This window comes from Ammodytes marinus, assembly GCF_949987685.1.
Source record: "Ammodytes marinus genome assembly, chromosome: 5".
Classification (NCBI taxonomy): domain Eukaryota; kingdom Metazoa; phylum Chordata; class Actinopteri; order Uranoscopiformes; family Ammodytidae; genus Ammodytes; species Ammodytes marinus.
In genome coordinates this window covers 28,412,789-28,436,454 of record NC_137234.1, presented here as the reverse complement: position 1 = coordinate 28,436,454, position 23,666 = coordinate 28,412,789, and the positions used below count along the sequence as shown (strand labels likewise).

At 41.6% G+C, this 23,666-nt stretch overlaps 2 protein-coding genes across 2 annotated transcripts; both read left to right on the top strand.

Annotated features, from left to right (window-relative positions):
• Nucleotides 1-4,319: 4,319 nt before the first annotated feature.
• On the top strand, nucleotides 4,320-13,543 carry fam169b (family with sequence similarity 169 member B). The gene is made up of 9 exons (XM_080027215.1): nucleotides 4,320-4,460; nucleotides 5,396-5,537; nucleotides 6,156-6,258; nucleotides 6,391-6,476; nucleotides 7,644-7,806; nucleotides 8,802-8,984; nucleotides 9,887-10,012; nucleotides 10,176-10,249; nucleotides 12,755-13,543. Exons 2-9 carry the CDS (start codon nucleotides 5,403-5,405, stop codon nucleotides 13,064-13,066), a joined length of 1,182 nt encoding a protein of 393 aa, XP_079883341.1. The 5' UTR covers nucleotides 4,320-4,460; nucleotides 5,396-5,402; the 3' UTR covers nucleotides 13,067-13,543.
• Nucleotides 13,544-15,793: 2,250 nt separating this feature from the next.
• Nucleotides 15,794-22,147, top strand: arpin (actin related protein 2/3 complex inhibitor). Its single transcript, XM_080028047.1, has 6 exons — nucleotides 15,794-15,940; nucleotides 16,498-16,573; nucleotides 16,657-16,789; nucleotides 17,755-17,961; nucleotides 19,770-19,933; nucleotides 22,005-22,147. Exons 1-6 carry the CDS (start codon nucleotides 15,849-15,851, stop codon nucleotides 22,011-22,013), a joined length of 681 nt encoding a protein of 226 aa, XP_079884173.1. The 5' UTR covers nucleotides 15,794-15,848; the 3' UTR covers nucleotides 22,014-22,147.
• Nucleotides 22,148-23,666: the final 1,519 nt, after the last annotated feature.

The following is a 23,666-nucleotide window of genomic DNA, read 5'->3' as shown; positions in this document are numbered from 1 at the left end:
CCGAGAGATAACATGGTGAAGGATCACATCATGAACACAAATAACTTCTATCTGATTCGAATACCTGTGTACTGGCTCAGATTGTAAACATTAACCAGAATGTAAACCTTTAAACTACAGTAGGGGAAGGTGGGGTGATTTGTGCATTTTGGAAGTTGCAAAACCCCTTGTTTCTAGAAAACCGTGGAAGAAATTGGAAATGTGACCACATATTTAAGAAGAGCCATCCATTTGACTCATCCTGTAAAGAAGGGAGACACAAGGAATAAGATATAAGCACATTTAAGCTCAAAAAACTGTGTTTTGCCTTTCAAAGTAAAATTTCCATGATCAAGGTTTTTTGATTATTGTGTCTGAACAATTATAGACACGTTTGAAAACATTTGACACATGTTTTAGTGCTTTGGTATGCTACACTTTGAGTCTATATAGTTAGCACAATGTCAACCCTAAATTGCTGCATCATGCCTATTATCCAAAATTCTGGGGATGGGGTGATTTGTGCGCAAGGGCCTGGGTGAGTTATAAGTAAGTAAGTAAGTAAAATGTATTTATAAAAGCACATTTATGACAGTTTGCACTGTCCAAAGTGCTGTACATAGTGCATTCAGTAGGTAAACAATGAAGGTAAAATAACAATAACCAAAATAAAAGACGTAAAGCCCATACATCCACATAAACACAGATAGTAGTGCAGAGGTAAGTAAGTAGTGCAGAGGTTAATGGGGAGGAAACACCAGGGTGTACATATGGGTTTTGAGCCTTGATTTAAAGGCAGTAATGTAGGGGGAATCACATTTGTCAGGTGGCAGTTGGTTCCACAAGCACGGAGCAACTAGTGCAAAGTACATTTCTGAGAGTTGTGCCAGTGGCATGGCTGTATACGCTGGTCACCAAAAGAAAGTGATTGTCTACAGTAGCTCAGAAGAGAGTGACATCTCAATTCCACTTAACGACACCACTGATGAGAGTTCAGATGGCCAGAAAGATGATGATGGTGACTTACGTGGGGTGATTTGTGCGACAAGACAACTTTTTTTCCGAAAGCTATATTTCTTAAACAGTTTATTCCAGATCCAAAGTTTTTATTGCCAGGGATGCACAACATCCTGAAATATATGTACATATTTGAGTTGGAGACTTAACTGTCAAGGCCTCACTTTAAAATCACTTTGAGTAAAAAGTTGCACAAATCACCCCACCTTCCCCTATATGTGAAAAAAAGTATGATACCAGTTCCACTCAGGTTTTAAACCCTGCCATAGCACTGAAACTGCTCTTTTAAGAATTTTCAATGGTCTCATTTTAACTGTCGACTCTGGGGATTCTGCCATTTTAGTACTGTTAGACCTATCAGCTGCTTTTGACACCATAGATCACACAATTCTGTTATCACGTTTAGAAAACAGTGGTTTCAGTCATACGTGACAGATAGGACCTTCTCTGTCCACCTAGGGGATTATTCATCAGAGACACCCCCACTCACGTGTGGTGTCCCACAAGGGTCTGTTTTAGGCCCAATCCTGTTTTCATTATATATGCTACAACTGGGATCAATTTTTGCAAAGTACAATATATATTTCCACTTTTTTGCCGATGATGTACAGGTCTACATGCCTTTGAAATGCAAGGGTTCAGCACAACCATTACTCGACTGTCTTAAAGACATTGAAACCTGGATGACCCTAAATTTCCCTAAACTCAATCCCAATAAGACGGAGGTCATTGTGTTTGGAAAACCTGGTGCTGTAGAGACGTTTGCTCCTCTTCCATAATGTGAAGCAATCTGTAAAGAGTGTTGGTGTGCACTTTGATCATGTTTTTAAATTTGGCAAGCAGATTTCCACTGTTGTGAGACCTATTTTTTACCAGCTTAGATTTATAGCCAAAACAAAATCATACTTCCCTGCCAATGACCTAGAAACAGTAATACATGCATTTATAACATCTCGCCTAGATTACTGCAATTTACTATATGTGGGCTTGGACCAGTCATCCATTCAACGCCTTTAGCGTGTCCAAAATGTGGCTGCTCGCCTCCTAACAAGGCACACAAAAGAGGGACCACATAACCCATGTGCTCCGTTCTCTCCACTGGCTTCCTGTTTGCTACAGGATTGATTTTAAATGTTTACCTCTGGCTTTTAAATCAGTGAATGGCTCAACACTTAATTATTTAAGTGAACTTCTCCATGTTCACACTCCATCAAGTGTACTAAGGTCCACCAACCAGCTGCTCCTGGACGTGCCCAAAACAAGGCTCAAAACAAGGGGCGATCGAGCCTCTCTGTTGCAGCTCCAACACTTTGGAACAAATTGCCATTTGAACTAAGATCTGCTGCCACAACCTATCAGTTTAAAGGGACTCTTACCGATACTGCAATTGACAATTACAGCACTATCATACCATCCCGCCTCCCTCCAATGCCCCCACACCCTCATTCCATGCTTGTATCACTGGTTTCACTTCAGAGGTGTCGGCCAGAACACCACTTATGGCCAAAGGCGTCAGACTAGAAGCATGAGACTAGGAGAGGAGGAGTAGGGTTTTATCCGCTCTTTATTTTCCTTCTTTCACAGGCACAGTCGCATATAGATCGCGGGAAAAGAACAAAGGTTTAAACTCCGCTTGTGAGGAGACGTTACAACAGCTGTTGCGACTCGCGAATCGCAGCCGTTAATAACATGCAAACTATATCATAACAGCGATCGGGACTGCATGTACATACTCACACACGGGTGAGTCACATTTAAACTCAGATAAACATGTTTCCATGTGGAATGATCGCTTACTGCGGCAACGCTCACACATCTGACTGAGGGAGAAGAGAAAGGAAACTAAACAGGCCCTCTGGCCGACTGACGTCACGGCCCTAACTGACTGCTATCCACACTGAACAAAACACATTTTAACACACTGTAAGAACTAACAACACTGTAACTTATGAACGTTGGGGCCTTTTCTACAATGGTCACTACTCGCTACTGTCTGCCGTGGAATTTGATTGGTTGAATTTTATATATTTTTTTCATAATATTATGAGATTGAAATCATTGTTTGTTTTTACTCCTGGTGGGTCTGTCTTATATTTTAGAGTGTAATTACCTTATTAATACCATTTTAACCTAATCCAAAAAAAGTGTAAACATGCAACAAAGGTAAGAGTCCCTTTAAGTCCTTCTTAAAACCCCACTTATTTCCCTCGGCTTTTATCTCTAGTTGAGAGCGTTCTATCCCAGCAGTGTCTACTAGAACTTTTACTATTTTGTGTTTTAATTTAGTTTTAATTTTTGCTTTTATGTGTCAATTTGATGTGTTGGATGTAATGTATTTGACTTATTTTACTGCACAGGACTTTGGGCCGCCTCGGTTGTTATACATGTGCTAAATAAAGTTGACTTGACTTGATACTGAAAATGTGTGTTTCTTTTCTTTGATTAAACAAAAACAACACCTATTTCATTGGATTTACTGCCAGTTTACAATTTTGCGGCAAATTTTAATCATCAGCGGTCGGGGTGGGTGGGTAGTTTTGTGGGACCGACCTTTTTCACAGCAGTCAAAATAAAATAAAAACATCAGAAATTCAGCTGTAAGGCCTATTTATATTTGATATTTGGTGACGTTAAGGTTAACCGTTGCACTGATCACCTCACTTAAGTTGTATTGAACCTTTTCTTGTTTTAGTTTTAGTGTGAGTTAGAAAATAAAAGTAAAATTGTTTTTAATGTTATTTGTTTAAATGTTAAGTTGTTACAACCTATGAGATAGATATAAGGTATGTAAAGTTTGCCTGTTTGTTTCCCTCATGCAGATTCACAAACCTGTATCTCATACGCTCTAGTTATTTCCAGTACTTACACTGTAACACTTTTCTGATGTCAATATTCAATAAATCTCATAAAGCCTACTCAAATTATTTCCAGTACTTTCAATATTGTAGAATACATACTGTTCTTACTTAGGCTCCTTATTTGTTATTCTTGTATTATTATAGGCCTATATCTTTTATTGTTGGTTTAACCTTTCACACTTGTTTCTCTACCTGTGTTTCTATTCTTATTTGGAGCAACTGTAACAATACGAATTTCCCTCCGGAGATCAATTAAGAGTTTCTTATTCTGATTCTGAATGCATTTTTCCATATATTCGACCGTTGCTTCTCTGATGGATTGATTGTGGTATTTATTTTGAAGTCCACCTCATTCATTTCCGTTCATTCCCTCGCTAATTCTAGTAAGTATGATTGAGCTGGCAGGAGGACGAAGTGATGTAACGTATCTCTCCTACCAGAGAGTGGCGCTGCAAGTCAAAGGAAAGGGACGTCAAGGTGGTTCAAACTATAGGTCCATGGTTCAAACGGGTTCAGAGAAAAATTTTGAGAAGTTACAGGCGGTGCTGGAAGCCACAGCTGTGAACGCCGGTTGCATGACTGTTTCATCTCTTATTCGCTCTTAAAGTAAGTTAAACTGGTGTTCAGCCTACAACATTTGTCATTAATGCGCTATAAAGGGTTGTCTTATTGAATGTTATTTTTTAGCATTGCTAATTTAGCAGTTCAGAGAAGTGCACACAGCTGTAACAGCAGCCATGTTTCTGTCATAGCCTAGGCTAGTGTACTTTAGTCGTGTCAGTTCATTGCTGTGCTCGCAGCGTACACTCCCTTTTGGACGTCAAACAATGTGTTCCAGTAGTAGGCAGACTCTTACGCCGCATTTAGCGTAATGAATTAACAGCTTGCCAAGGACTCAGTAGGCCTACTCTGTCTTTGCACCATACGTTTGCACAAGAACGGCTACTTTAAAGAGATAGTGACCTATGTTGCCCCCCCCATGAGCAATTCTTAGTTATTACAACAACACTGTTGGTGCATCTAGGTACATGAGATAATTCTTCGATGATCTTGCATGGATTGTATAGGCTACCTTCTGCCGTAGGCTATGTCCAGGTTTTTATTAACAGTAGATTCAACAACTGAAACTTTTCTTGGGCCCTTCTTGGGATTCTTCTGAGCTCCTGCACCAGTGTCAGGGGGGCGACACCAGTTTGTTAACACTGCCATACTGAGAAATACAGAGAGTGTTTTGTGGATCTGACAGGCTTAATCAACTCTGTGTCAACTCATTTGGTGATTGCTTGAATACAACCGAAATTAATTTATACAACAAAGTTATAAGTTAATTGCCAGGATTTTGAACTTAGTCTGGTGAAAGCGGGACATTTTTCTCTGTACATGAAAACTAGACAAAATAGCCCACTGTCTGTAAGGAATGATTGTTTATCATGGTGCTCCAATCTCTATTGACGTAATACATCCATAAAGCCAAGGTTGGGAGTGAGACCCTCTTGTTGATGTTTTCGAACCATTTTTAAATGTGTAACTGCCCCTTTAAGCAGCTGTATGCGAGTGGCCATGCACGCTGTGGACCTTCCAGCTGTGGATGACACTGACCTGACGTCAGCATCTGAACAGTACCTCTCTGCTTTGGAGTCAAGACCTTGTCACAATGAGTGGTTCCAGTCACAGACGTCAAAGGTGCCATAACCCTTGCAATCTTTACTCTATTTCACAATGTATGATGGCAATGTTTGAACTTTCTCCAATGGAGTAAAGGCAGATATATCCACAATATTTATGAGAGCATCGTGGATGAGTTTTTTTTTTTTTTATCTGCAAAAAGTGTGTTGGTCGCTCCTGAAATTAATTTCTTTGGAAGTGCTGTCATTTTGTTTTCAGTGCATTTCATTACCAATGTAAACTGTCATAAATAGTTTACACCGGTGCTGGGTCATGATTCCTTTCTCAATGAACCTGAATGTTGTCTTCTCCTTCACAGAAAAACAAATACATTTCCACTAATTTGAGACTGCGATTCTGTAGAATGCTTGTTGTGAAAAATCACTTTTTGTCAAAATAAGTGAAGAAAAAATTGTTGATTTGTTAAATCTTAATTGCGTAACTTCTGTCGCCCCCATAAGGAATTCCAACAGTACAGACAGGTAGAGGATCATGAGGAGATATTCACAGATTTTGAAAAAAATGGATTTAGACAACCTTTTAAGCAGAGCAAGCTGCAGAGGGAAGGCTTCATTGCTCCCCTGCTGTCTTCAGGTCATTGAAGTGAACATGAAACCCGTCTTCTTGTCCTCTCAGGTGGCGATTACGACAGACAACGTGAGGCGGCTGCAGCTGTTTGAAGACAACCAGCCTGACTGTACACTGCTGGCCCTTCACCCGCCCGACGATCCAACCCAAGGTTCCAAAACTAAACCTATTGCCCCTCACACACACACACACACACACACACACACACACACACACACACACACACACACACACACACACACACAATACAAAGATTGATGTTCTCTGCTCTTCTTTTTTTTAGTGGTGGCTTTACACCTGCATGAGAAGTGGTGGTGTGTGGGTGACGTCTTACGGACGTCCAGCAAGTCCAGAATTGGCCTCATGCTGGTAACTTTTTCTTTGTGGGTTTTTCTGTACGTCAGCATCACTACAACACACTGGTAAACAGATCAAGGTTCTGAACAGGGCGGAAAGACATACAGTGATCTGTCTATCTCATTATTTAGCCCTGCGAAAAGACTGGAAATCGCTACAAGCACATCACAGCATGAGGCCATCTTTGAAGTCAAGAGGGAATTCTTAGCTGTATCCTCTCCAATATATTTTGTCACACACAAGTTAAACATGCTGCTCTTGTCTTGCTGCAGTAAAAATAAGTGCACACACGCATGTAGCACAAGCCAAACCAAGTCTGTGTTTTTGTGAAGGAGAAAGGTTTTCACAGTGGAGTTTAGTAGAACCCCTTTTGAATAGAGCGGCCAGTCTATGCGTGTTAAATGGATTCCCTTCAAACCGTGGATGAACATGAGCCCATACAGTTCAAGTCTAACATGGTCTGCTGTAAACTCTTGCCGGACTCTTATACAGTATATAAGTCCGACTGCACATTCTTAAATTACATATTTAGAGAAACTTAGCAACTTATGCAATAGGTTCTTCTGGCACTTTTTGCTTGAGTGAGTGGTGTTGAAAAAAATCCAGTGTTATTACACAGCTTAGTCTCTGTAAACAGGCCTTTTTCTTTCCATCTGCACACAGTATGGGTTAGTGAGGAGATATTAATTTATTACAACAAACATTTTCCAGAATCACCGACTTCAAACAGGGCAGGGCAATTGAGACGATCCTGTGTATTGTTTTTTGCTGATAACTTTTGCATTAAATTGCAATTATTTAAAGAAATGGGTTTTTAAATACAATTGTAAAAACTGTTATTATCACAAACTAAATATCTTGTTTTCATATTAATTGAACCAGATCTAATATTGAAGCTTGTTGTTGATGTCCTCTGGTATTCTTATTTTTTTCTTTTCTAGTCAGACAGACACATTACCACTGTGATTAGTTATCTAAAGAAAATGTTCATTTTGGAACACCAATACTGGTATAAGAATTAAAAAAGGACATACATTACACCGACCAACTGATATGATTATAATACTTAATTCATTAAAAAAATGCCCTGGAATGCACAGTTCAAGTAACTAATATTTCATTTTCTCCGCCCTTATTTCTTTATTAGTAAATCCAAGTTACCCTGTACTGTTTGTCAAGGTGCAGTCCATCATGGAGAGGGTGATAGTGTTCCTGCTCAGTCAGGTAGTGGAGCGGTGCTCACAGGAGGAGGTGCTGTTCTCCCGTCACCCCCGCACAGAGAGCTGCAAACTGCTGTGGAGAGACGGACAGGCGGTCGGCTTCTACTCCGTCAAACACAAAGGTGGGATGGAGGTGGAGGTAGCTGCTCCTTTCTTTTTTCTCTTTTTTAAAAAGATTGTTATGGGGCATTTGTTATGCTTTATGAGACAGTGGAGTGACAGAGATGAAATGGGGCAGAGAGGGGAATGACATGCAGTGAACAACCACGTGGGCCGGACCCACGAACCCGCGGTCTGCTGCTTCTGAGGACTGTGCCTCTATGGTGGGGGTGGGGGGGGGGTCTCCGTAACTGATGTAATGTGTATTTCAATGCATTGTACATCTTGCCTCCTGCAGTTTGTTAACTGCTTGTTGGTCATAGGGATTGTGGTATAGGGCAAATCACTTACTTTATGTTGTGTCTGGAAGCCCTAGACCTAGCATAGCATACATTGGGGGCTCGCCCGGGAGCCTCACCCTCACCCTTGAACAAACACACAAAGAATAATCACGCAGACTAATCGGTGACACAAAAAACAAAACAAAAATCGAAAAAGGCAAAGGTACAAGACTGTGTACATACTTTTTTCTGGGTGTGAATTAACTACTCATCCCACGATCCATTTCGATTGCCTAGCTTTCCCCCAAAAGCGTTTACCCCCTTATTACAAAATGTACACGGACCTTCTTTCAACATTTATCATTTATGTTTCTCTGCAACTAAAATAAAGCGACCGTTAACTAAACTTTAGCAGGCGACATCCGAGATTCTTAGTCCTCTTTTGGCAGGCCGGGCAGAGACAGGAGCTAAAACGGAGTGTTTCAGACACCGGCTGAAAATAGGAGATTTAGCAAGGGCACTGGGAGAAATATTAAGTGTTATTTGGACACTACAACATGAAAACAGTTTCTCGTAGAAACCCAAATTACGATTTTGAAGCTGAAAACGAGCATAATATGTGATCCTTTTTAAATCAGCAATTGGCTTGGCCACAACAATCCAGTAGTGTGTATTAGTGTTTTCTAAAGTGCATGAAGTGCCTTACCCTGACGGCTGGTGTTCTTTCATTCTTTCAGGCAGCCTGTGTGACGGCTGGAGCAGTCGCTGCTACCTGCTGCCTGTCCTGGACACTGTGCTGGTGAGGAGGAGCTGGAGGAGGAGAGGTCTGGGCCTTCACATGCTGCAGGACTTCTGCTCCTCCTACTCCACAGACAGCTTTCTGGGAATCAGCTCTCCATTATCACCCGGCATGGTGGCAGGTCAGCTCGGGCTCTCCTTTATGCACCTATTACACAGACTGTGTGTGTGTGTGTGTGTGTGTGTGTGTGTGTGTGTGTGTGTGTGTGTGTGTGTGTGTGTGTGTGTGTGTGTGTGTGTGTGTGTGTGTGTGTGTGTGTGTGTGTGTGTGTGTGTGTGTGTGTGCAGGTATTATTGCTCTGGATTAGCATACATCACTGTATTTATGTTACACATTATTGCACATTATACAAATATCAATACATAGATGTAAAGGTCACAGGCCTGGATTGTCCCCCAGCCACATCCCCAAGTTCAGCCCAACAAGTAAGCCCAGACATACAAGATACAGACTACACCTCTAAGGTAGATTATGAGTGCAGTTTTGGTATTCCAGTAACCATATTTTTAGATGTTTGGTAAATGAGGTAACGGTTGGCAGATATACCTTACAACGCTTGCTATTGTGTTCCAGGTCTGCGATGCTCCATATGAATGAACTTACTGCCCAAAAACACTTTTCCAACAATCACATCTGGAAGCATGCTCTAGTCGACCTACAGTATTTGTTCTTTTCTTGATAACATTATTTTACGATGGCGGGGCTGGTCCATGGAAGATTTAGTAAACCAAATTAGAATCTGCCTATTAGCCATATTTGGCAGAAGAATGCCCATTCACCATCATTTCCCACCACTCAGTTTTGCACATTCATGCCATATGGGTATAATGGACAAGTTGGAAAAGGACACACACACACACACACACACACACACACATATGCACTCGTGATGGTGTGTTAATGTTTGACTGCAGGCCAAACACCTAAAAGTCACAATTTTAAATTTTTAAGCCCGATTCTGGAATGTCTCCCCCTCCCCCCCAAACAGAGATCCCAGGTGTTGATAACATGTTGTTTGTCCAGTTGTCAGGACGTTCCTGCTGCAGCACCAGGGACATCGAGAGCGTCTGTACGAAGTGGAGGCTCCGGGGGACTGGAGTCAGAGACGAAACATCTGGCTCAACATCCAGCTGGGCCGCTACTCCCTCAGTGAGGCTTTATATGACTTCAGATTGTCCAAGGAATTTCATATTTTGAGATAGAATCCTGAAGAAATAAAAGGTTTACAAAAGATTTCCGTTGTTTTTTTGAGCTCATGTTACATTGACCCCCTCAGTTTCATGTCACCACATTTGGCTTGTGTCTTTTTTAGGCATTAAAGAGGAGAGAAGCAGATCTACATCAGGAGAAGCACAGAGGAATGAAGGAGCTGACTCCTCTCCTGAGGTGAGAATGTTGGCTTAAAACACTTTACTGTCGTTTAAAGAGAGACAGCCATTCTGGAGGACGCTTGTTGTTGTCAAAATCACTTTTTGTCAAAATCCAGTTTATAGAGCCTAGGCTGTGTATTTACACCAGATTGGTTTTCAGATTATAAACTTTGCATATGGACTGATTTGGTGACATATACATTCCCTCTGAAAGGCCATCCTAAAAGATTCAGCAAAGTAATTAAGACTGTTTATAGACCTGAACACAGCACGGCCACAAAATATGCTGTGCTCATGTTTACTGCGGCTGCATAGAGCGCACATTTTGTTTGGCTTGTGAAAGTTAGGGCATGAGATTGTGCAGTCGGCTGACGCGACTTGACTTGTTAGGCCTTTCTATGGTATTGTTTCAGATGTCCAATTTGTGTAGCTGACTTTCAGTTTCAAACTTCAGCCAAAGTCCCCTCAACAACCCAGAACAGAACAAGCTGTTGTGCGTAATAATTGGATAAATGGAAGTTACCTTGGCACTATTGAAGGACTTTCTGGGAAATGTAGGACGTTTTTATTGATTTAAGTGCATTTACGGTACATTTGAATTGCACACCGACCTAAGCACACACAATTAAACTTTCAACATGACGAGCTACCATGAAACATTCAAGTTCACTGGCAAAAACAAGTCAGTCATGTATGATCTGGGGAATATGAGTCATTAGAATAATAATGGAGATTTAATTGTCAGATGATTGCGCCCAGAACACATGTGATGAAATAGAAGCAGATTTTGTTCGAACTAGAAATCCAAACTGTGTGTGTGTGTGTGTGTGTGTGTGTGTGTGTATATATACAGTATCTCACAAAAGTGAGTACACCCCTCACATTTCTTCACATTTTTCTTTATATCTTTCCATGGGACAACACTGAATAAATGACACTTTGATACAATGTCAAGTAGTCAGTGTACAGCTTGTATAACAGTGTAAATTTACTGTCCCCTCAAAATAACTCGACACACAGCCATTAATGTCTAAACTGCTGGCAACAAAAGTGAGTACACCCCTTAGAAAAAATTTACAAATTGGGCCCAAAGTGTAAATATTTTGTGTGGCCACCATTATTTTCCAGCACTGCCTTAACCCTCTTGGGCATGTAGTTCACTAGAGCTTCACAGGTTGCAACTGGAACCCTCTTCCACCCATTTATGACAGCATCACAGAGCTGGTGGATATTAAAGACCTTGCGCTCCTCCACCTTCTGTTTGAGGATGCCCCAAAGATGCTCAATAGGGGTTAGGTCTGGAGACATGCTTGGCCAGGCCATAACCTTTACCCTCAGCTTTTTTAGCAAGCCACTGGTCGTCTTGGAGGTGTGTTTGGGGTCGTTATCATGTTGCAATACCACCCTGCGGCCCAGTTTACGAAGGTTGAGTGCACGTGGTCAGCGTCGTACACAGAGGTCGGCTTTGGAAAATAGACGTATGAGTGCTGCCAGCATTGCTGAAGGGCTTGAAGGGGTGGGGGGTCAACCTGTCAGTGCTCAGACCATACGCCGCACTCTGCATCATACTGGTCTGCATGGCTGTCATCCCAGAAGGAAGCCTATTCTAAAGATGATGCACAAGAAACCCCACAAAAAGTTTGCTGAAGACAAACAGACTACGGACATGGATTACTGCAACCATGTCCTGTGGTCTGATGAGACCAAAATACATTTATTTGGTTCAGATGGTGTTAAGAGTGTGGAGCGGCAACCAGGTGAGGAGTACAAAGACAAGTGTGTCTTGCCTAGAGTCAAGCATGGTGGTTGGAGTGTCATGGTCTGGGGCTGCATGAGTGCTGCCAGCACTGGGGATCTACAGTTCATTGAATTCTAACATGTACTGTGACATACTGAAGCAGAGCATGATCCCCTCCCTTCATAAACTGGGCCGCAGGGCAGTACTGCAACATGATAACGACCCCAAACACACCTCCGAACGACCACTGGTTTGCTAAAGAAGCTGAGGGTAAAGGTTATGGACTGGCCAAGCATGTCACCAGTCTTAAACCCTATTGAGCATCTTTGGGGCATCCTCAAACGGGAGATGGAGGAGCGCAAGGACTCTAATATCCACCAGCTCCTTGATGTCGTCATGAATGGGTAGAAGAGGGTTCCAGTTGCAACCTGTGAAGCTCTAGTGAACTACATGCCCAAGAGGGTTAAGGCAGCGCTAGAAAATAATGATGGCAAAACAAAAAATTTACACTTTGGGCCCAATTTGGACATTTTTTCTTAGGGGTGTACTCACTTTTGTTGCCAACAGTTTAGACATTAATGGCTGTGTGTCGAGTTATTTTGAGGGGACAGTAAATTTACACTGTTATACAAGCTGTACACTGACTACTTGACATTGTATCAAAGTGTCATTTATTCAGTGTTGTCGCATGGAAAGATATAATGAAATATTTGAAGAAATGTTAGGGGTGTACTCACTTTTGTGAGATACTGTATATATAATTGTATTTTTATTTTTTTATAGATGCACACTTCCACTTGTCGGCCCGAACTGACCTCGCCAAGCACCTGTAATGTGAGCATTCCACTGGCAACGGGCTCTACTTCTGCACATCACATTAAAACCAGCGAGCCGAGCCAAGGAGGAAGCTCCCCAAGCAGAGAGACCCCTGGAACAGGATGTAGCTCTGATGTGGACCCTGTGGCTCCCACCAGACCAACACTATCCATGAACACAACACAAGCTACAGCCAAGCCCTCCCTATCTGCAGCACAGCCTCGCACAGACAAGCCAATGGAGGATCAAAGAAGAGCCAAGAGAGTCAGAAGGACATGACTTCTTTCCCTGATACACAGGCAGACATTGTGTGCAACACCGCTCCTCAGGAAGGGACTGTCCAATGCCGATTAAAGATCAAAGATGCAGAGTTGGGGGACCGTTAATACTGTATTTATTAAATAAACTTCACAGACATGGTTAAAAGGGTTCCCACACATTTTTACCAATTAATTTTCAATCAACACTTTTCATGACATTTTACTCAATTTCCATAACCTTATTGAAGTAGCTTAATGTAATTCTGTAGGGCTGTTTATAATCCTATGGATCAATAATGAGACTGTTACTGCGTCTTTCTTTAACACAAATGCGTTATATATATATATCTGCTCAAACACTAGCCATATAAAGTGTTAATTTAAAAACTTTTCCAAAACATTTAGTTCATTCTAAACCATTTCCAGGTCTGGAAAAACATTTTTCTTTCAAATATCAACACTTTTCCAGGAATTTCATGACCGTGGGAACCCTGAGACCTTTATTATGTGAATATATTTCTAGTACCGTGCAAAATAAGTGCTGTCGTAAATCCGGTAATAAACTGTTTGTGTTCTTGTCTTAATCTCCATATGGAAGTCAATCTCTAGTGTGTTGAAAGGTTGTGTCATTTCTTTAAGCTGGTGATCCAAGTGATTTCAAAAAATTACTGGACAATTTCTAAGTTGTGCTGTTTGGCCTAATATCTTAAATCCTTGTTTAGCTCTCAGGTAAAGGCTTTCTTACAAGCACACAATATCCTCCAACCCAAACAATCAGGGGTTCCGACCAGGACACATGTTGTAACTGCTACAATACTTAAATAATTTACTGAACGGACTTGATAATCGTCGGCACTGTGCTGCTCTTTTCATTGCCATTTTGACACTGTGGACACACATTATAAATTAATTGGTTTTGATGGGATGATTTCTCACTATTCTAATTGTCTGTCTAGGAGAAAACAGTCTGTTTGCGATGGTTCGATACATCTCTCCTGTATTGGGTAAAGGTTTTCATGTTCTAAAGAACTTACATCAACTCAACTTTACATCATCATTCTTTGCACTATTCCGAAGGTTATTACAAACAGGGCTGGACTGGCCATCTGGCATACCGGGCAAATGCCCGAGGGGCCGGCAGCCTTTTGGGCCGGTGAGGTTAAAAAAAAAAAAAAAAAATTAAAAATCTTTTTTTTTTTTTTTTTTTTTTTTTTTTTTGGACCCTCGGCTGTGTGACTCGGCCCGGCCCGGCCAAGTCACACAGCCGAGGGCCGAGGTCCCTTCCCTCTCGGGAGTGCCATGGACATATAAATGTGCGTGCAGGCTGTCAACTTCACCTGAAAGTTACCAGGCCATTACTCATTATGATTGGTTCTAGGTTAGGCCTGGCCCAATCACACACACAGCAGAGGGCCGCCCATTCAGAGGCTGCATTGAGTTGTATTATCACGCATTCAACTTGTACTCAGTAATTATGAGCATCTGACGATGGTCAGTTTTACGTTCAGGGCCGTCGGACTGCGGACAGGCTTGGGGGGGCCCAAGGCAGAGGGGGGCTGCACCCAAGAAAAAATAAATTATTTTTTTTATTTATATTAATTTTACTGGCTCAATATAGGCCCCTGATCTTTGAAGGCCCCGACATTTTTTATTTAGGGGCTATGAAGATCAGGGGCCTATATTGGGCCATTAAAAAATACAAACGAAGGGAAAAAATTCCCGAAGCTGACTGGATTTTTTAAACTTTCTTCTTTCTGCTTTTTGGTCATTCTGTGTCTTTGAATCATTCCAGAAAATAGTACTAAATAGCTTACATAGGAAACAGTTGATTTAGCCTTAGTTTTCTTCTCAAAGTGCACCAGATTGATGAATTTTACTTTAACATTTAAAAAAAAATCTTCCGGGGGAGCATTCCCCCGGACCCCCCTAGAAGGTCCAGGGTCCACGACACAGTCTCCCAAATTCCTGTGAGAAACACTGTGTGTGTGCATGTTTATTAAGAGTCATTAGACCAGGGGTTGTGTTCAAGTACGCGTAATAATCTGGTCATTCATCAATAGAAACATTGTGTTGTTATCTGGCTCAGAGAGTGACCAGTCACTCATACGTTTTGGACTATAGACAAACAAAGCTTTTACATGTTTGTATTGTAAGACCGCCTCTCAGAGGGCCCATCAGGACTTTCTGTATAGGGCCCAGAATTTGGTGCAACACCCCTTCCTCCGCATATCGTATAAACGGTGGGCTGCCATGGCCAAAAATGCCAGGGCCGATTTTTTGTCCCAGTCCAGCCCTGATTACAAACATCTTAAAAACATGCTGAAAGTGCCTTTTTTTAAGACCTGTAGGCTACATAGTATTTTTGGATTTATGAAATGAAAAAAGACTAAAAAATGTTTTCTGTAAAAACGTTGTAGGCCTACACTTATATGCGGTAAAAATTAAATAACGATATTAACTCATAACGATATTAATTAGCTTTATCCAACATTAACGGATAATTGTAAGAGATATTGCCAAATTTGCCTATCTATTCAAGCATTTTCTTTTATTGAAGTACCCGTATTCAACATGCAAAGTTTAATGATATGATATCTAATGTACTGTAGCGCGCCTATTGTTAAAAAAAAGTAGGCTAATAAATAAAAAAGTATTCTCTTTTAGGCTATGTCTCGCGCACAGAGTGTTTCCCGCCGGCACGTGCTGTGTGAAAAGCGAGCGCACCTCTCTCGCGCTGGAACAGGAAGTCAGGGAGCAGAGGAATAAATCTCGGGAGGAATAACAATTCCAGTTTATGAAAGATGAGTCGAATTTATCACAACACGTCTTTACAGAACAAGCCAGTACACAATGAGAAGTTTGACCGCGCGTGGTCTCCCTCTACGTATGAAAGGTAGGGGCTTAACAACTTTAGTTTGTGCACTAAAAGGGACAAGCACACTCAGATGGATAGTGGAAGTATTCAGATGCGCACTGTGATGCATTCGCTTCCTCCTTGTAAAGAGAGACAACACCCAACTCCACTGAAAAATGTCACTAACTCATTTTAGAGCAAGTAATTGTCACAATATTTTGTACGAGGTTATAAGTTGTTTATTCGGTATGCAAAAGGTTTCTCAGTCACACTTTACAAAGTGGGTACATTGAGTAACTGTTAGTTCATGCTATTTATTGTTAGTTTATGCATAGTTAACGCCTATCAAGCATTAAATAAGTGTTAATGCTAAGTTATTAACGGTTAGTTAATGCTTCGTTAACTATTGTTTAATTAAGCATAACAGTTAATGCTTAGTTTATTTTTAATTAAACATTTACTAGGCATTTATTAACAGTTAGGTAATGCTTAGTAAATGCCCAAGCCTCAATTACGCATACACTAACAGTAAATGAATGTACCGTTATTTACAGTTGGAATGATTTTCACATTTGATATGATTCCTTTACACACAGTGGCCGGGGGGTTCTTCTAGAAGGCAAGCTGCTGGATGTTTCCAGACATGCAATCACTGATACAAACAATCAAAAGGTACAGTAGCAAAGACATAGCCTCTCTCATCAGAAGGCTGAACACAAAAAAAACAGCCTTTGTAATGCTTGTGTCACTGTCAGGTGCGTTACTATGTGCTGTACATCAAACCCAGCCACATTCATCAGAGGAAGTTTGACGCCAGCGGGAAGGAGATGGAGCCAAACTTCAGCGACACAAAGAAGGTCAACACTGGCTTCCTCATGTCCTCATACAGTGAGTAGATGAACACAGACCTTGGAGTTTAGGATTGTTGTTTCCCCTCTCTCCTACCAAAACTGTGCTGACTACTAGTTGTAGTTTAAGATCAACTCTGAATCTGTCTGTCATAAGACCAGCAGTCAATGTGTGTTTGACCCCCACTCCCACTTCTACTGCACCCTTAAAGGTGGGGTAAGCAATTCTGTAGAACACTTGTTGTCCAAATAACCTCTTTTCAAAATCAGTGAATATCTACTCTACACTCTGCAACCTGTCTGTACTGTGAGCGCTGAAACAAAATCTGGTGTTAATGCACAGCCCAGGCTCTGTAAACAGGTATGTCAACAAAGGGGTACACCATAGCTAGCAACATGCCAGTTTACAGAGCCTAGGCTGTGTATTAACACCAGATTTCTTTTCAGTTCACACACACACTACGAGTAGACACATTCACTGATTTCGACCGAAAGTAATTTTGACAACAAGCAATATCCAGAATTGCTGACTAAAGGCAAAATGTTCCATTTCTTAAGAGCTGTTGAAGAATGAGGATGGTTCCATAAGGTAGAACACTTCTAATAAGCTTATTATTAACGTAGAAGTATTTGGAGGTTTTCTACCTCGAGTGGCTACTGTTTTGTCAAATTACCTTTTAAAAGATCAAAACTATTACTTTCATACCCAACTGGTTGGTTCCAATGACAACATGGTCTATGGTGCAGCCAGTGTGTTTCTTCTCCCTCACTGTAGCAGCATTTCTCTAAATTCTACACATCCTTTGTCAAATTGGTTAAGATGCTTTCTTCAGTTGCTCCTGAATTAGTTCAGTCGCTTATCTTTGTGTGCCAAGCCAGCGTATAGCACTAAGTTACGTCTAACTTGATTGGCTCAGATTGACACATTATTTCCTGTCCCCACACACACACACACACACACACACACACACACACACACACACACACACACACACACACACACAGAGGTGGAAGCTAAAGAGGATGACGACCGTGTGTCCGAGGGCCAGCTGTCTGACATGGTGAACAAAGCAGAGCTGCTGAAGATGACAGAGCAGCACAGGCCAGCTGGGTCCTGGGCCTTCTGGTCCCCTGAGGCAGACATGGAGCGGACAGAGCTGGAGACAGGGCAGGACGTAAGGCTCAAGACAAGAGGAAACAGTCCCTTCATATGTGAGTCTGTCTCTGTATTATTACGCCACGCCTGTTGTTAGCTGCTTCCACAAATGGACCTTTGCAAACAGGAAAACAGTGCACGTACAGCAACCAGTATGCTCCGATGATGTCACATTTAGGGATGGGTCCAATTCGATATCAGTAATCAAGTCCAAATATGGCTCTACTTAACGGATATCGGACTGACAACTCCAATTCACGCACCGATCCAATGTCTATAGTCTGTTTTCAATTATAAAAATGTCATTTTAACCATGAACAAAATTGAAATTTTCAAGACCATAGCATAGTATGTGATGTAGGCCTAACACAACTTTAAAAAGTGTTGTTCTTCTGTATTCAAACCGTTGCAAGCAGTTCAGATAAACCATTGAGCATTTTGGTAGGTGTTTTTTGCTCTTTTAAATTAGAATTGTTGCCTTGCTTAAGCCTTCCTAGACCCTACGCATAATATCGCCACCAACAACGACATGTATAATATTTATAATGATATCGGACAGCATCGGCGAATATCCAGAACCCAGATATCGGAAAGGGATTGTGAAAAATAGTGGCTGTGTGCATCTCTAGTCACATTTTGCGTTGAAAGGGGAAAAATACTCTACTGTCCGAACCCTGTTTAAGCTTCTAAAGAAAGAGGTTTAAAGTGGATCTGTATGGCATTTAGTGCAAAAATGGTTCAGTGCCCTTTGATTTGTTTTCAGAGGACTCAACATGGGTCTGTTTTTCAAAGCCAGGGGGGGAGGGGGAGGGGGGAGCTCCTCTTGGTTTTCACAATGATGGAGCTTGTCTTAGCATTGACCCCCCTCCCCCTGAGACAGAGGAGAGAGAATTAAATCAGATTCAATGTTGAAATGAGTTTTTCCTGGGTTTCTTTCATATTTTCATAAGGAACCTCAGGGGGAAAATGACCAGAATTTGACCTCTCATAATATTCAGCAGAGTCATGCAGCCCTTTGGATATTCAATATGCAGCTGTGAGTGGAGTGGAGTGCGCTGGGCTGGTCACAGACCGTCGGTTAGTTAGTGAAAGATGTTCACTATTGTTAAATGATCTTTTATTATCAAGTCAATCTGCTTTTTCTTCAGTCAATCATTAACGGTGGAGTCAGCGATTCTGGAGAACGCTTGTTTACACAATCACTTTTGGTCAAAGCTATGGACGCTAGCTGTCCATAATGTGTGTGTGTGTGCTGAAAATGGTTTGTTTAAAGTAACACATAGCCTAAGCTCTGTAAACTGGGATGTACACAAATGGGGTCCACCGTAGCTAGCAACAAGGCCGCTAACAGAGCCTAGGCTGTGGTAACACTGCAGTTTTCCCCACAGCGCGCACACGGTATGTAGCGGGATCATGAGGACAAACAAATTCAAATTCAAAGAACTTTATTCTTCCGTTAGGAACTTCATATGTGGAGGAGCATCAGGGTACAACAGTACATACAATATACAAACACGCGCACGCACGCACGCACGCACGCACGCACGCACGCACGCACGCGCACACACACACACACACACACACACACACACACACACACACACACACACACACACACACACACACACAGCATCAGCCCGTACTCGACATATGTCTAGAATTGCGGACTCTACCTTTAATTCACCTGTAATCCACCCACCACTTCATCTTAACCTATAAGGTGTATAATTGTATATATAGATATGGAAAATAAAACACAAAATAAACACTGACAATATTATAATCTATTTTGATGTATTGTACTATAATAATCAAAATATTAAACAATTCTGTCTTGCCTTTCTGTGTGCTGTGTTGCTTCCAGTCTCTTTAGCCAAAGTGGACTGCGGCACGGTGACCAAGTGTAACTTTGCTGGAGACCAACAGGCCGGCTCGTCGTGGACAGACAAGATTCTGTCCAACAAAGCAGAGGCAGCCGGCGCTGCCCAGCCCCGGGCAGAGGGGGAGGGAGCAGAGGAGGATGAATGGGTGAGGAAGAGGGACACCTTAGCAAGTTTAACACAAGTTTATACAAATAAAATATATGCAGCTCTGGAAAAAAATTAAAAGACCACTCCAAATGTTCAGTGTCTCTCGTTTGACTATTTATAGGCATAATGAACATTTTAGTTTTATACTATGAACTGCTGACAAGAATTCTTACAAATTCCAATACATTTTTTTGTCATTAAGAGTATGTTCAATAAGTTACGTAGAGATGAAGATTTAAGAAAAATCCAGACTGGTCTCTTAATTTTTTTCCGGAGCTGTGTATATATAAAAAACATATAAATACGTCTTGATAATAAACCAGATTTGATTAGATTCTAGACAGATGATGTATTAACAGGAATAGGAGGTAGAATATGAACATAAGTGTAGTTCAACATAGTACTGTAAGTTTTTTTTTCTCCTGCTAGACCAGCAAATGTGCTGCTGCTCACATTTCCCCAAGCACTCTTTCCTCATTCAGCATGGAGTCTGCTTATGATTATTTCACACAGTAGGGGATCTGGATCACTTCCTACTAAAACCACATGATAAACTGACTCCATTTATTCTGTTTGCAAAGCCTCAGTGTGACAAGAAGTTTAAAAAAAAAAGTTTGCTTTGCATTTTGAAGATGACATAAGCTGTGATTGAGCAGACACAACCTCTTTGTAAGTGTAGACACTTGAAGAACAAGCTAGACACTAATGCCTCGTTTCCACCGAGTAGAGCGGGTCGGATCGGGTAGTTTGGCTCTTCATTTGCCAAAAGTTGGGTTGGGTACGGTTTAAGTGCACCGCTCTGAGCCGCTCCTAATTTCGGAACTCCTCCGTTGGGGTACCAGCCGCCTGAAAGGGTGCCGAAAAGGCGAAGCTACACATGCTGTCCGTTTATTGGTCGAAAGAATCATTTCCGCCGTGTGTAGTCACCTCGGCCGGAGTGAACAGAGTCTTGTGTTTTGGCGAAAATGTGAGCAAAGCACTGTTTATTGTGTGGTGTTTTTCCATTAAATTAATCAGTTGGTTACACTGTGTCCCACTGCTACGATGTCACGTAGCTGCCGCAGCCAGCGCTGTTCGCTCACTGTCTCTATCAGTTGCACCGAGCCGTCTCTGTGCGTTTAAGCTCACAACAACACGGGGGGAATAAATAAAGAAGCGGCTGGTTTGACCAAGCAAAAACGAGAGACCGCTGGCTTGACCACAGTTGTTCCACAGTCAGACAGTTTGACCCATATTCTGGCGGCGGCTATCGCAGTCCAGCCTAAACCCCACCCTACCAGTAAGGGTAGGGTCGGCGGTGGAAACACCACCGAGATTCTTAAAGGTGAGCTGTCCCGCCCTGAGCCGCTCCGACCCGACCCGCTCTACTCGGTGGAAACGAGGCATAAGTCTGCGTTCCAAATCGCATACTATTTTTACATACTACATCTGACCATAAAAAATATCTAGTTAGCATGCAGTAGGCATACAATTGGGACATACCTTTACCTATTTATTTCATCATAACATTGCGCCTTGATCTTGCCTCTTGCTTTTATATATCCGTCGCATCCCCGGTTGTTTTCATACGGAGGCTCCATCGATGTGACGTCCCTTCCAGGTGCGCACTGGATTGTGGGCCAGAATCGCCCGAATAGCATGCTGATTTCAACACTTAAAATCGCGACGGGATGTAGTAGACATCCGGGTATTTTTAAGCATGCTAAATCAGACCACAAGAATTAGGACATCCTAAATATGGGTATTGGAACGCAGCCTATGATTTGACCTGATAGGAAGTGGACAGCCTAATCCCTACTGTGTGCCGCAACTGTAGGGATTACTATTTAATATGCTAGAAAAAACGATTTAGGATATCCCAATACATGCATCCAGTCAAATGCAGTATGCCAGAAATACCAGGATGGGCTAATACATCCAATGACATTTTGCAGTATGGAAACCTGCATGCTTTAGTATGTATGTAGCATGGCAAATAGAAAAGCTTGTGAGTTGGAATGCACGGTCTATGTGAAACAGGGGATGTGTTAGACAAAGGCTCACTTCTCTCTTTGTTTGTTCTCTCTCAGGACGATTGAGGAAAGCGTTCCCACTCTCTCCAGGTCGAACCAGATTGACCTTGGCTCCGTTCCTGTGTCTCTCTCTCTCTCTCTCTCTCTCTCTCTCTCTCTCTCTCTTGTCCTCAGATTGGACTCCGATAACTCACTGGTGTACCTAACCTTTTACATGTGTGGCCTTTGGGGCTGGAAAGCTTTGCGTCACTTCTACGCTAAGGGGAACTAGAACTCATCCAGATGCACAGAGCGCGATGCACACATTGAGGAACTTTGAAACATGGCCCCTTCTCCTGTATGTACTTAGGATCCTGACAGTTTACATGACCGGAAACTTGAGCTCCGCATTTTTTTCTTTCTTTCTTGGCTTGTTCTTCTCCTACACTGGCCTGTTTGTGTCACGGACTGTACCACACTGCAAAAAAGGCATTACGCGTCATAGAGACCAATGCTTACATCCATCGATAAGTGATTTCAATTGAATCCAGAGTGCACACATGTACTGTGTATTTCTGCATTTCCTGGTATTACAGACCCAAATATTTTCTTTTTCTTTCTTCTTGAGCAAACATAATGGTCTATCAAGATGATCATTTAAAGTCACACTGTATTCTTTTAAAGATTATTTTCACATTTTGACCACAAAGAACTGTTGTACCGTTTCAAAAAACATTGGTTTGGTTCTGTGTGACGATAACTAAAGTATTTGGAAACGCTTTTGCCAACCTGACAGCTTTATGACACCGAAATGGACTTTTGATTTAGGAACCCACAGAACAAGGAGACAAAGAATAGCCCCCTAATGGATCAAAGCCATTTCAGACAGTAAGTCCATTGTACAAAAACGTACATTTACTGGAACATTTATATTCATGATTAAATCTGCAATAGTCCTAGTTAAAAACTCAGCTAATGACAGACAGTGACCACACAACCCAACAACTGTTATCAGATTCTAAAGTTCCAATTTCAAACAGGTGAGAGGAGCACAGTGAGAAATGACATAAATTCCTCATTTGAAATCAAATCTGATTGAGAAAATACACATAGGGCTTTTCTTTTTGTGTGTTTCCCCTCGCTTTGGGAATATTGAAGATTCAGGAACTGGACAAGTCTGTCTGTTATTTGATGGACTGTGTTGTTTTCAACACTGAACATTCCAAGTGTTTCCCTCTTAAATTGTGCCTCTATATATTTCCAAAATGGTGTGGTTATTGGATGTACCGTATACTCACCAATAATGCTTTGATTACTTTGCTCATGGTGATGTTGACAAGTAGTTATCATCAGAACTACCGGTAAGTACACTTATGCACTCAGTATGCCCCTAGTCTTCTCAGCCCAGGGACAGCATTTACACACAAAAAAGGAAGACACAAAATGTGTGTTCTCATTGCGTCCACACCTCAAAGTTATTCCAGTCATGACATGGGATTAATGTTGTATTACATATAATCATTATCATGGTCAACCTGATACGATATACTACCACTGGATTAAAGGACTGTCAATGTTTTATTAATAAAAATAACACTTTTCTGCAACACATAAGAATCATTTGGTTCCTTGATTGCAACATATAAAATACACATATATAGACTTGTTCCCGTTAACAACCGAGGAAGTTCTGAGTTGTGCAAATGTTAAGAGGCTGGCCTGCTTCAAAATGCTGGTGAA